The sequence below is a fragment of the Ambystoma mexicanum genome, chromosome 8 (genome assembly GCF_040938575.1).
Source record: "Ambystoma mexicanum isolate Mex_15411 chromosome 8, UKY_AmexF1_1, whole genome shotgun sequence".
NCBI lineage: Eukaryota > Metazoa > Chordata > Amphibia > Caudata > Ambystomatidae > Ambystoma > Ambystoma mexicanum.
The window spans coordinates 653812066-653826958 of record NC_090929.1 but is presented as its reverse complement, the minus strand read 5'-3'; the positions used below and the strand labels follow the sequence as shown (position 1 = coordinate 653826958).

The 14893-nt window shown below is 42.4% G+C and overlaps 1 protein-coding gene across 7 annotated transcripts in view; it reads left to right on the top strand.

Annotated features, from left to right (window-relative positions):
* Window positions 1-14893, top strand: part of PER3 (period circadian regulator 3) — a 494927-nt gene that overhangs the window by 168749 nt on the left and 311285 nt on the right. For 6 of the 7 annotated variants that reach the window (XM_069610411.1, XM_069610410.1, XM_069610408.1 and 3 more), the window contains 2 exons: window positions 3607-3761; window positions 11001-11116. In XM_069610411.1, the coding sequence (XP_069466512.1) occupies window positions 3607-3761; window positions 11001-11116 (271 nt within the window). The remainder of the gene's footprint in view (window positions 1-3606; window positions 3762-11000; window positions 11117-14893) is intronic. The other variant, XM_069610412.1, reaches the window with a different exon arrangement.

The following is a 14893-nucleotide window of genomic DNA, read 5'->3' as shown; positions in this document are numbered from 1 at the left end:
TTAAACGCCCTAGCAGATGCAAGTATATCGCTTGATACACTCCTCACAAACCCTGATCGAGCCAAGTTAAAGCTGTTCCAATATGATTGGATACGCAATACGGCCAAATGCTGCGCATACAAAGATTTTAATGAACAATGGTTTGGACAAAAAAAGCTGCGCACTATGGCAGACTACTTAGTCAAATTTCCAGCGCCACATACGAGACAACAATATCTACGATTTAGGTTTAACTTACTACCGACAAGAGAAATAATGGCAAGGAGAGGGCTGATTTCAAAACATTTAAATTATTGTCGTTTTTGTGAAAACTCAGACGCTTCTGAGACTTTACAGCACCTGTTAGTGACCTGCCCAGCTTTAATATTAATAAGAAATCTTTTTTTTTCTAATTTATTGTGTGCTTATGTCCCTATGGATGAAAATGAAATTTGGATCAGATTATTCAGAAGCACAAAATTATCTATTAGAGTTGCAATAACACAATTCTTAAATGCTATTTTATCTAATGATAAAAATGATATCGAATGAGCCCTTTTTTTACTCATGTTTCCAATTTGTTATATATATAGTGAAATTCAGGTGATCAAATAATTTTACATTTTTATGATTAATGATCTAATGTGGAAGTGTAATTGTATATTGTTAATTGTGTTTTCATATATTTGAAAGGTTGATTTTATCAGCTATACCAAATAAATAAAAAAAAAAAAAAAAAAAAAAAGTAAAAGTTCCATGCCTGACTTTATGCCAGTTTTAAAACAGCACAAAACACCTCATAGCAACCCAGATGTAAATTGTAGTCTCAGCACAGTGACCAAATGTGGATGGTCTTGGCTCTGGTGCAATGAAATGTCCATCAGCATTAGCACTGCAAGTAAAACCAGCGCACATGTAATTGCTCCATCTTTAAAACTCTTACAGATCATTTAATTGGACTAGTACTAAGACCAGCATAACTCTAGTCGTTGTGCTAGTTCAACATTCAAAAAGCAATCCAGACCTGCCTCAAATCAGTCATCTGGTATATTCTCTGTTTGCATGTGACTTATCATGACATTAAAGATGATGATGTGACAGATTAGACATGTTATGAAATTTTATGGTATGACATTCATGAGCTATCATATCATTATTTAAAATGTGTCATGATATGTCTTGCTATCCTATGTCATACAACTCCTAGTTTTACTTTCTTCCCATAAGAATAGCATTTTTTATTCCTTATCTGTTCACTTGGGTTTCACCGTCTTTTGTCTTCCCTCTTATTCTTGTCCCTTTTTGTGTTTGAATTTATTGCAATAGATTTGGTTTCCCTTGTATTGAGGATGTCTCTCATGCCGTTTCTTTATTCTGTCCTCTGTCCCTTCCCACCTCTGCTTCTTAACGCCTACAGATGTTTTTCCACATAAAATTGCTGATGCATTGGACTAGAGATTTGTTTCCAGCCCTGTCCCAGACAATGGTAGACTTTCGCCCCATGGTGCTTGCTTCTCTTGTCCCTGGCATTACTAACTATGGCAATAAGTGTACGCAATACTATTGCACCGAAGTCAACTGTCCTTCGATATTATGAAACATACCAGGGAGAATCAAGACCTGCAGGGCAGGTAACCCCCACAAATGCCTGCTTGGGCTCTCCACAGTCCTATTTAACCACTGTGGTTAATTTACAGGCTTTTTCGATTAAACTTCAATACTGTTAGATTATTTTAGATTATTTTTGGACTGGCTAGGATTATATCTATTACTTGTAGATTGCCTGGTATTATATTTGGATAGCTCAGATTACATTGACCTTACTTTTCACCTTGGTACATAGTCACAAGACCCCTCCCTTTGTCCTTCTTTTATTCCTGCTTCCCCCTTCATACGCTTCCCCTCCTCCCACCTCCTATTCTCCCTGCTCTACCCCGGACCCAGGCAATTACTGAAAGCTTCTGCTTTGACATTCGCATTAAGAAACAATTTTGACAATCCTAGTAAGTTCTCAGTTTATCATTCCCAATAAAGTCCCAAGTGGACATTCCAAGCATGCCAATAGTTTACATAATTGCAGAATGAGGCACTGAAAAAAGACCACAAGTAGCCTAAAATAATATGGAGCATAAGCCACGAGCAGGGAATTTCTGGATGTTAAACTGAAAAAACACAACTCGCCCTTATGACAAGCTGTCACCCAGATTTACTACAGAACCCTTTGAATTTACACTCCAAATTCTTCCGCACTATGGATGCACAATCTAATTTGGCTGAATCGACATTAACCCAAAATATCATAAACCTCATCCTTGCTCTTTGCCCTACTTTGGCTTGAATCCGTGTTTGATTTGTCCTTACTCTTTCCCCTGCCTCTACACCCCTATCCCTTTTCCTCTGCAGATTTCAATCTGGACACCCTTGGTGGAGGCACCCTATGGCAATCTCCAGACAAGTCTGGGTGCTCCGAGACCACCCCAAAGGTTATCTGGCACAGTACAAGCGCTTTGAGACATATCATAGCATAAAGGCCCCATTGTCATTCTATGAGGCTGTTGCTTCTCTTGTAGGAGAGAGAGGCATTCCTGTAGGGTGTACAAGCTTTGAAAATACAGACTCTACCTCTCTATGCACTTTCTTTTAAATCCCCTCAGTTGAGTTCTGTGACTGACTGCATTGAATGTGTTTCACCTTCTGCCTTTCCTTTCCACATCTTCACAGGCTTCTCCCTAATGGAATTGGTGGAAGCAGGATCTGTTTGCTTCTTTTGGCTCTGCTGTGCTTAAAGTTGTGGCAAATCTAAACCAATATACATTTTAAACAAAACCGCGCACATGGGAACTCAAATCTGTAGCCTTTCTTGCCCCAGACAGTGAAATGCCTTAATAGGGGAAAGTTCAAGATGTGGGAAAAGATCATGGAACTCCCTTTCAGTTAGCCAATGAGCGCTCAGAGAAGAAGGGCGCAGACTGGATATCCAGGGTTTGTCGTTTGCACAAGGGATATCCATCAGTGAAGTAACCCACACGACGCAGTTGGCTAACCGTGCTGAAGAATTGTAGATTGATGAGGCGTATTCTGAGGAGCACCAATACCTGAAATGTGCAGGAAAGGTAACTAAGTCGAATTTTGTTTCTTAAAATGCACACATCTCATTGTGGATCAGGCCAAGCTAGTATGGGTATCTAACCACAGGGTTATCACTCTCTTTTCGGTGTTGATGAGCTGCAGTTTTTTGGAGAATGATTCAGGCCTGCCTGTTGTGGTTTTTTAAATTGATGAATGGGTCATTTTTATTTTCAATATTTGGATCAGAAGACACTTCTGATTGTTATTGAATCTTTTTGTAAGGTAATTAACTGGTGCCAGAAAGCACTTCCTGCATATTTGTGGACTGGGTTAAATTATAACTCTGGTCTTACAATTTTTGGGGAATGTTTGGGATGGTGGTGCAGGAATAATTTGAAATAAATATTGTTTGAAAACTGTGTATTTTCCTCCAATATTATCTCTTGATAGCAATATGGGTAGATGATTTTCTCAAAATGACACTATGATTTTGACACATTGTCAATAGAGACATGTTATGCAGTTTGACCTGTAACCGTATGGATGTTCTTTCGTCAGCAGTGAGCCATCTGATCGGAATCGCTCCCACAAAGAGTTGATGTTCATGGTTCAGGAGATGAAGCGCCGTCTGCCATCAGAGAAACTGACCCAGAGCAAACCAAGTACAGTAGATGCTCTAAACTATGCACTGAAGTGTGTCCGGCAAGTGCAAGGTATGAACTATTCCATAAATGTGTAATGCTTGTTGATCCACCCCTTAAAGTGGCATTTTTGGATTTCATTGAACGTTTTGAATCATGGTTTATAATTGGAGCAACTTGTTCATCTTCAATTAAATTGGGAAGCATAACTTATGACATTGTATAGAGTAATCACATACTTAACTTTTGTGCAGATCCTGCTATAGTCTAGGTTTACACTAGTTTGTACTGTGAGAAACCTGAGGGTATTCTCTCCAGCAGACCCAGAGAATCCCTTATTCAGGTGGCCAAGAAGGGACTGACCCTCTCTTATCCCAACCTTGAAGACAGACAAGCAGGGAAAGATCACCTGGGTAGGGGAGCCCGGGGTTATGCTAAATGGAGATGAGTATGTTACTGAGGAAGAAGAAGAGGAGGGTGAAATCTCTGAGACCTTTATGGGCTGTGCCACATCTGCCCCCCCTCCTCCCATTGAATCCCTTCTTCCAAACTACAGTAACCACTCTGTACAGAACCAATCCTCTAGGATCTCAAAGCCCTGTTATCCTGTTTCCTACCCGATTACTCCCATTCATTCTTCTTCACATCCTTCAGGTTATTCAGTCCCGAACACCCACTCTCTACTTGGATTAAACACTTTCCGAACCCCCAGGCTGTTTTGACAATGCATTATCATTCCCACAATTCCCCATATTCAGGTCACGATAAGAACTCTGGCGATTCTAGTTTGTTTCATAAACCTCACCAATCTCACCCTTTTGCCAATACCTTTTCTCCATCCTAGACTGCAGGAAACCTAGAAACTCTACCACCTTTTCTTTCTAACCCAAATACTTTTTTACTTTGTATCCGACTCCCTTGGCATAATCGCATCCCTTTCCCATCATATCCCGTAGAACAATCCGACACTCCAAACCCTCCCTTTCCCGACATGAACACTGTATTATGGACTTGTAATAAAACTATTTACATGACATGTCCCAACACGTGGGTCAGGAAAAGTCAGGCAGTTGTCTTTAATCACACAAACCTGATAGCCCTTCCTTTTCCCCAAAGGTGGAGCAAGAGAACACAGTACAAGCAAGGCGAGCACGGCAGACAGCACAATGGCACAGCTAACCAGGCACAGCAGTTCAAGACGAGGAGAAAGGCGGTGGGAATCTAGAGGGTGGCGAGGAGAGAAGTGACCTTGCCCTTTTCGTCCCAGGGCCGTGGAACCTTCGTAGAAGAGGACATAAGACTGTGAACAATAGCACACGTGTCTTGCAGCAGATGTCTACGGTACACAGGGCAAACCTATGCTGATAAGCAGGAGCAAGGGAAGCTCCCGCGCCTGTGGTACCGGCCTTGACTCCAAGGACGAGGAAAGGCAAGCGGTTCATCACAGCCGGTGAGTCGAGGGGAGAACCGTTAATTGATAATCGCAAAGTGGCAAGTTTGAACCAAGTTCGATGAACTGTAAAAGAACTGTAAAAGTGTTAAGCGGAGACCAACTGCCGAGGGAAACCAGTACCACATGGGTGCTAACTCAAGAGACTCTGGTCGATCCTCACCTGAGAAAAAACTACAGATACCAGAAAGTCATCGGAGGGCCACCAAAATAGGTCAAAGTGGTCATACCGAGGATCAAGTAAATATCCCCATACAATCGAAAGAATTTGATCTACAAATTGTATGGAAGAAAAGGAGGTGAATCATGCAAACAATTGTGAATGTGAAGTTGGCAAGAGTGAACCTGACGAGGGATGCTGACGAGAGGGGCGCAGTCTAATGTCCCGAGAAACAGTGTGTTGACAGACATGAACCCAGCCAAGGGATGTCCACTATGAACTGTTTGAAAAGACATTGAGAAACTATGGGAGGAAAAATCCTGCTAAAGAGGAGAGGGGTCCGAGCCCGACTGAGGGAGAGCCAGGGGTGAAGCCATCACCCAAGTAAGAGAAAGATTTTAGAGGCAGACGAGAACTGGAAAACCCTAGCGCACGTACAAATGAATTGATTAGTGTTCTGTCTGATAATGGAAGACTTAGGCTGTGGGTAGTCGTATCCAAGTGTGGAGCATCTGCTCAAAGCTCCAACATAAAGAACAATTTTATTACAAAGATACAATTGTACTGCGCTACGGTCCGAAAAGTATTATTTGAATGCTTGTTCGTACAGTAGAACAGACACTGCTGCCAAAAGGCTTTCACTCCAGGAGATCAGAAACTGCAATTGCAAGGAAATATAGACAAATGACGGGTTAATGTACCTTGACAACTCATTAGTCTTTGAAGAAGAGCAGTGCTCGAAACATGTGTCGGCTGGTTTCAAGCCAACCTATTTGTGCAAACAAGCATTAAAACACGGTTTACAGCATGACATACTTTTCGGACAGTGGTGCAGTACAATTGTATCTTTGTAATAAAACATCACCCAAGTACTGGCAGTCAAGAGGGGTCCGAGCCCGACCAAGGGAGATCCAGGTGTGAAGCTATCATCCAATTTCATTGAGAAAATAACTAATACATAAATTAAGGAATACACTACATGAAGGGTCAGTGCCCAGAAGAGGGGGGCCCAGGGTGAAACCATTACCTTACGTGAACTGTGGATAACAATTGAGAATGGTCAGTGCCCAGAAGAGGGGGACCCAGGGGTGAATCATTATCACCCTAAAGAACTTTAATTTGGTTGAAAGAACTTTTGTTTTTGTTATTTGAACACGTCAGGCCATCGAAGGCCAGTGACTTTCAAAGGAAACAAGACTTGGCCATCGGCTGTCCTGAGAGCTGCAACTTGAACTGTTGTCTCGTGCTGGAGAGGACCGAAAGCGTACTGTGTTCCAAGTTCCCATCTTACCCCGTGATCAAAACGTGGGGAAGGGAGACCCAGGCTACCGCATCCCGACATATTATTTGAGAACACTTCTTTCTTTTCTTGAGAACTATCCCACACCCTTTTTGTATTAGTTGTAAGGTCTGGCAATAGGTTTCTTAGTATAGGCCGTACTATTTGACACAGCGCCACTAGGACTGCCTTATTTTTCATTTGGTGGTTGACGCTTGTTCCCATCTTAGATTTAGGTTTAGATTAGGTGTTTTTCCAACCTGCATACAGCATTCATTGTTCAATAAACACCCTTGAGCTGTGATCACTTGTGTCTGGTTTACTTGTTGCCACCATGAGTTCCTTATAGTACTATATGCAATATAATAGTAGACTTTATTGAGATCTAAAAAAAGAGTGTATTTGGGCACGCGCCTGCTAGCTGTGCTGTAAGAAATTACTTTATCCTTAAAAGGTCTTCAAATCTCTCACACGTTAGATGAAGATCAAAGCCCTTAATGGGAAAGATTGTTGCTCCCTCCCTTGGAAATGCTTGCAGTCCCAGTCTCTTTAACTTCGATCTGTCCACCTGACATTACAAAAAAATGTGAGAAACTAAAGGGTGTCTCACTTTCTATTCCCCGGGGATCTCTCTCTCAGGTGGCATGGGTCTTTGGATCCAGACTCTGGGGTGGACCAGTGCGGGAGGATCACCTGGGTGAGGGGTCTTTGGGAAGTGAGGGTGAGGCAGCCGAGGGTGAGGCGCAGTATTCCCCCCTTTCCCGTACCCATGCCCCATCCTATTTTATAAGGATCCTCCAACATCCAAACCCCCCACCCCCTTTTCTACACAAACACTGGGTCGAGGAAGCGGGCGATTGAGATTAAAGAGGCTAACACTTACATGTCTCATTGGACATGTCCCGCTAATCGATTCAGGCAAGGTCAGGCACTTGATTTTAATCACATACATCTGATACCCATTAGCTCTCCCCACACGGATAAAAGGTGGAACATGGAGACACACTGTGAGCAAGGTGGAACACGAGAAAGAGCAGAACTTCCGAGTAAGGAACCTACTGGAGCAGGACGACTGATCGAGGGACAAGAGTAAAGGGTAGCGAAACCCTGAAGATCCCCACACAAGGTCGTTGCTTCTGGGAACCCATGAAGGACACGCAGAGAAAGACAATTCACAGCCAAGAAGAAACCTGAATTGTGTTTGAAGGACACCACCGACCCTCCAGGGTGGACAACAAAGTTGGGGAGGCGAGGCCAAGCCTGTGGTATTAACCTTAAATAAAGAACAAAAGTCAAGCCAGCGGATTTGAAAACAAAGAAAAATAAAGAAATTTAATTACATTTTTTTTAACTTTGTTGTAATTTATATGTAGTGATCTGAGGGGTTGATCGAGGGATTGTTCCCGACACTGCTGGTGGGATTGTGCCTATTTGAGTGTACTTGTTTTCAAATCCGCTGGCTTGACTTTTGTTCTTTATTGCTAGTTGCTTCCCCTCTTGCCAGCGACGTAGGGGTTACCCATCTATTGTATTGCTGTGGTGTTAACCTTGACTCGCGAATCAAAGCCGCAGAGACAAGACAGGAACGTGCACAACCGGTGAGTTAATGAAGGACATGAAAGGCCGGTTTGTGTCAAGGAAAGATTGAAGCCGCAACAGTGTATCTCACAAGTGAAGGTTGCGTACATGCTGATGAGATGCGAAAAAGAAAGCTAACCAGTGATGAACTTTTAAGTGGCTGTTTACTGTGAAGCCAGTGATACAGAGTAGCAAAGTGGTCCAGTGAAAGGAAGTAGCCCACTCGAAAGTCTCTGTGAAATGTTTGTTGTAAAGCGGCTAAGTGAACGAACTCTGAAATTTGGAATTGTCAAGATTAACCCCGGCAAAAGGGGAAGTGAAATGGAGAATGCTTGAGGAAAAAGATTTCTTTGAACTTTTGTGCTTATGGTACTGAACTACTAAGATCAAGAGACACTGGGGCAAATAACATAAGAGTGTGAGCTGAAGATAAAGTCAAAATGGTCCTGCAGGGGTCTATGGTAAAAGACTCACACATTCGAAAGTCTTCTGAGCCCAACTGAGGGGGACCAGAAGTGTGATAAGTCAGGGGAAGGGAACCCCTAAGGAATGTGAATTAATCTTGGGGAAGGGAACCCCTCTAAGTACTGTGATTGCGAGGGCAGATCCCGGCTGACAGAGACATATGTGAACTGTATAAGCTTTGAGAGGTTCGAGCCTGACGGAGGGAATCCTGCGTGAACTTTTTTGTTGAACTGTGAAAGTACTTTTGGAACGCTGGAATAAGTGACTTTAACGTGGATGGCCAAGTGTCCCTCAATCCAGTTTTGGAACTGCCTTTGTTTTGAGAACCTGAGCCAGAGTGTGTCATCCTGTCTACGGAGCCGCCTTTCTCTGTGCTGTCCAAGGTTGGGAGGAGCTGACTCAGCCACTTTGATCCTTTATGTTATAACACTGAGTTTCAGTTGCATACACATTCCCCTTAACACACTTTTTGTATGAGAGATAGGGCAGGCATTACGTTTTGTTGTATAGGCCATTTTGATTTGACATACTTCTGATGCCATTCCTCCCTTACAAAACATACTTAAATATATGCATACATTTTTGTGGCCCCTAAGAATCTGTTGACAAGTAACCTTTCCACCTTCACAAGCAATTCAAGCAGAAGAACATTCTTCTTGGTTCAAGGAAAGGGAAAACCTCTTGAGGCTCTCTCAGACCTTTCAGACAATCAGGTTTCATAGGTTTTTTGTTGGTGACCAATTAACTGTGCATCTTTCTCCTGGTTCCATTATCCATGAAGCCCAGATTGTTTGATAGCCTCAAGCTCTCCCTCCCAGATGGTCTGGCCAATTCGGTCTTCTGCTTCCTTACTTCTAGGACAATGATAGGAAGTAAAGTGCCTCTACAGAAAGCCCAATTTTGACTGTGCACCATTTTCTTTTCAAAGAATTCCAAGGCCATATATGTGGTAGCCAACAACAATTACCTTTCTGAGGAGAGTTGTAAGGACCCTAAGGTTGTGGTCTATGAAAGCCATCACCCATATTCCTTCTGGGGTCGTTGTTGCCTACAGTGACCTGATTGCAGCTAGCAGATTATTGCACCAGCTTACAACAAAAGCTCAAGCTCACATAAAGCTTGAGTTACAAAAAGCAGAGGTTTAGACAGGATCATGTCTCTCTGGGTTTTCGCATAGATATTTCCGAATTAAAGGTTCCAGACCATGGTTACTACTTCTGTAGCCCTCCCAGATATTTTGTACTACAACTCCCATAATCCTACTCCACTGACTGCTGCCAGAGCTATTGAGAGCGCAAGTCCAAAACATCTGGAGTAACCATGTTCTGTCTAGAATATGATTCCAAGCCAAAGCAGTAAAGTTGTCCTTTTAAATAAATGACCCATCTATTAATATGATGACCCCAGAACGGACCTCCCCTTGAGAACCAACATATTCCCAAGGGGGCAGTAGTCGATGGCTAAGCCTTGCAAGAATGCATCTCCATGTGTCATATTTCTGAGTAAGGTGCTAAGCACAACCGGAGGCTGCCGAGCCCTTTCAATCACACCAAGGTAATGAGATTGGTTAGTCTTTCCAGAGCTCCGGCCCACTTCCGAATGCTCGGCTTGACTAGGGTGAAGGCCTCCCTGACAATGTTAGGCCAATTATGTCACCTGAAGAAGGGCACACGAGCATATGTTTGACTGACAAAGCCAAGTTAATAGCTTCACTACCTTTCAATTGACTGATGGGCGGTTGGGGAGGGATTTGGGAGGGCTGTAGATTGTTCCCAGGAATACATCTTGTGTCACATCTTTTTTATTTCTCGTTTTACTTTCAATCTGTGGAAAAACATAGTGGGGTCAATTTGTTTTAGGTACCCAGAGTGTTAATTAGTGAACAAAAATATGCGTAAAAGGTCACTCTTAGGGATTTTTGCATTTTTTAAAGACAAAGAGGTGGCATGAATTAAAAATAACAATTCCACCTCCCCAATCCACTTGCCATGCCAAGGAAACCGATGAATTTATGCCAGCACATAATTTTGTGTCTCGCATAAAGGCTTTGTATTCCCTGTTAAATGCCGGAGGAATTTGCACTTGTTTGCACGGCATAGTGCAAATAATGCACATTGCACGGCTGGGCCTGCAGTGCTCGTAAGAGCACACGCTGCTGGCCCCCTACAGGCTTTTAGCATGTTCTTGAAAAGAAGGGCCATTATGTTATTCAATGGACTAATCAGAAATTAGCACAAAGTTGGGCCTTGATGAAATAGGGGACTATGATCGGGTTTGTAGGTGGGCATGATTGTGCTTGATACTTGATATCTGCTTTATACTTTTGTAAATAGTGAAACTAAAATACCTCCACATGTTAATGGTTTTTTCTGTTTTCAGCAAACAGTCAGTTTTTTCAGGTTCTAAGTGAAAAGGGACCGTCCCCAATAGATCTGGAAGTCCATACCATTGAAGAATTAGAGAATATTACTTCCGAGCATCCCCCTAAGAACACAGTAAGTCGCAGCCACCATGTGAACAATACTTACTATGTTTAGCCACTGCTATGCTTTTAATTGTTTTGTTTGTACTCATAAGTGACTTAATGAGTTTAGCCTTTTCGAAAGCCCAACATTATGTACATGTAGTTCAGAAATGAAGACCATGCATTGTTTGATTGCGATTTATAAAAAAACATATGGAATTGTTCCTCTTTTAGTTAGAATTACAAAATTATTAGCCGCTGTTCTCTTTCTCTTTTTCTTATGGTACTTCTTCTTATTAATAGTTTTAACAGTAAAATCAAAGCAAGACTCACACCAACAGAAAATACCATTCAAGTACTTACCATTTTTTTATACGTGACAAATGATTTACATGCAGCTAAAAATTGATGGAGCAACCCTACCTCCCCTCCCTTGACGGCTGCTGTTATGAGACACACTCCGCCGAACCCTATCGATAGACATAAAGAGGGGAAATCAATTCACCATATATTTCTGTTGGAACAAAGATCGAAATCCTGCTCCAGTTTATGTAAGAAAATGTCCCTTATCAAATATGTTTGACCCTCCTGACCATGTTCATTTTTCCGAAGTCTGTTTTCTGTCTGTAAAGTTCCATGACTTCATATCTCCGCATCACATTTCAGTGGTGGTCTATCAATGTAAGGCAACGTGACCGTTATCTGGTATCAGGCCTGGGATGATGAATTTGGTCAGTAACTTAGCTCTCATTTTTTCGTAATGCATAACCTTGGTATATATTGCACTGAATCAAATAACAGTTCCAGCTCAAGATTTGAACACAGTGAGGTTTCCAACAAAGGTCTCGATCACCAACCATGAATATGGATTTTTTGGTCTGCAATCAAAAGGACTCAATATCCTGGTGGTGTCTAAGTTCCGACTTAAGACTTAAAAACCAAGCAAGTATGTTTAATTTGGTGGTGGTAGCATAGAGTAAATGGAACAGCCACTACCGAGATCTGTGTGTTACAATGTACTGCTTTCTTCTGGTACCCAGATCTGTCTGTGCCACTGAGGTCCTAGTCGGCCTATGCCGCACTTCAGCTTATCTGTTTGAGAGGTTGATCGACAGTGTCTGAAAATGGCAGTGCTTGACAAGTGGTGAGGCTTGGATTGCAATTCCAAAAAGTTGTGGTTACCTCTTGTGCTCATTTGGCCTGGTTTCTTGTCTTTTCCTGTATTCCCTATGCAGACCTACAGACTTTCCCGGTGACCATCCTTTGAAGCCTGCCCATTCACACTCTTCAGGAATATCCTGAATTTTTTTTAGGGTGATGTTTCTGACCACTGGTGGTGATAGTGAAGAATGGCCAAGACAAACTTCATTCAGAAGATTTCCCTGTGTGACGAATAACTTCTGGGCTACCAGTGGTGAATATTGTTTTCTAAACCATCAGTCAGCCCCACACTCCAATACACCAGAAGGGATCCGAACAGATTGGAACAACAAGCAAATTATTAACCTTGTTGTCCAATTTTGGTAACGTGGACGGAGCGGCAGGCTTATCTCCGAACGTTCGTGGATCGTTGGTTAGTTGCAATACAGCGAAAATACAATTATTATTATTTTTTTTAAATGTAGGATTTTATTTATTTATTTTTTAATTGATTTTAATTGCATTGCAATTTTTACAATAAAAACAATAATCCCTTCCACAAATGCGTCTTTGTCCCCATTTCGTTTCAGTTAATTTAAGTTCCTTTTGTGTTTAGTTATTTATGTATTTATTTATTGGGGGGGGGTTTACCCTTAGTCTATCTGATCCCTGGTTGGAGATAAAGAAGTGATTACTCAGTGAGAGGGGGCTTTCTCCTTCAGATCTGACGTGTTCCTCCTATCACACGTAGTAGATCACAACGTCAACCGTCCTTGCCAGTCTCTGTTTTGTAGTTGGATTCTCACCTGTGAAACTTTGTTTTTCATCAACGTTGGTCATTACTCTGGTGGAAATATCTTCCTTATAACTGAAACTGCAGCAATGACCCAAGCTGTGTTGTCGCCATTGATCAGAGCCATCTATTTACTCTCTGCGTCCATTTTAGTGTACTTGCACATCAGGGGTTGAGAAAGAGATCACGCTCCACAGTCAGCCCCGCACATGGCATCATTACGTGCTTGATTGTTTCGGTTTGCTCAGGAATTTGGCAAAATCTGCATGCGTCGGTTGGGCTGACTCCACAGATGGACTTTATCTCATTTGTTAGGATCTGGTTGAAGCGCATCCTCATAAAGGTTTCTCTGTATATTCTGTTTGGGGATTTTACGAGGTAAGCCCGTGGTTGATTAAGTTTTCAGACGTTGAGTGGTAAGTCTCCAACAAGTTTACAGGCCCCCGCCTTCTCTTCAGTAATGATCCAGTCCAATTCAAAGAGTTTCCTCTTTATTTTCATCGGGTTTACCCTGAGATCGTCTTCGGTGCAGGCCTGTTCCTCCAGCTTCTTTCTGTTGTGATTAGCCCACTGGGTCAACATTGGGCAGGCTCCTTTTAGCATCTCCTGGTTCAACAGTTTCATTAACTTTGGAGTACCAGGAAGTGATGATTTCCTTAATAGTGCTAAGACTTTCCATTCCAATGTTACCTGTAATGATGAAAGACCTAATTCTCTACGGATTATGGAGATTGGTGTCGCTTTTGGCAGGGTCAAGATTCTTTTCCAGACGATGGATTCAAGTCTTAACCATAGTTTCTGGGACATGTCTTGGGTTGTCTCTGCACCGTATGTGAGAGTAGGGACGATCTTACCTTTATAGAACTTAATGGCAGCCATTAGAGAGAAACGTCCATATTTTTTGTCTAGCAGTTTTACCTAGGTTACTAGAATGTTTGCCTTCCTTAGCAAAACTTCTTGTTGGGGAGTGTCCACCAGGCATGATGATCCCCAGGTATTTGAATGATTCCACCTTTTCGATTTTTTTTGGTGGCCCAGAGTCCATGTGAAGGGTTCTCTCTTTGAATTACCTTGTTGGAAGGACATTATTTTGGTTTTGGTTTGATTTATCTCCATCTTGTTGAGGTATACGGATCTCTGTAGACCGTTGAGTTGTCTTTGTAATCCTATTTTGGCCTGGTCAATCAGGACGAGGTCGTCAGCGTATAGCAATCTCGGAACCTTCTCTTCCCCGATGGTTGGTTGGAAATGATTTAAGGTTAACTTCGAATCGTTGGATGTCAGAGATAAAGAGGTTATAGATTGCCGGAGCCAACGGACACCCCTGCTTTACTCCTTGAGATGTTAGAAGGGCGGCCGATAGCAAGCGGGCACGGTTTATCTTATCTTATTTATTTTTTATTTTGCATTTTTAAAGCGCTCACACAGCCCGCGGGCTTTGAGGTGCTGTTAGAGAAATTGTTTGTTTTTCAGTTGCGTAATAGTTTTTTTTTGTCTTAGTTGCGTATTTATAATGCGCTTAAATACCCAGAGGTTTCTAAATACGTACACAGGGATCGAACCTGAGTTATCCTCCCACGTCAATTGTCTGTGTGTAAAGCAACTAAAGGCTTCATCACTTCTTCCAGGCATCTTCTTTCCTCCAATTATGCCCACAGCAAGTTACAGTCCACCCGGTTGAAGGCTTGTACAAGATCTACAAATACAATGAAGATCTTTCCTTAGCCTTGGTGTGTCTTGTTTTTCAGAAGATTCAGTAGCATGGGGCCTCATTACGACCCTGGCACTAAACCATGGTGCTATTCCAAGGTTGGCGGGCAGTAATTCCCCATTCACCATGGCCCCTTCCCCATTCCCATTTTTGGCCCATAGGGC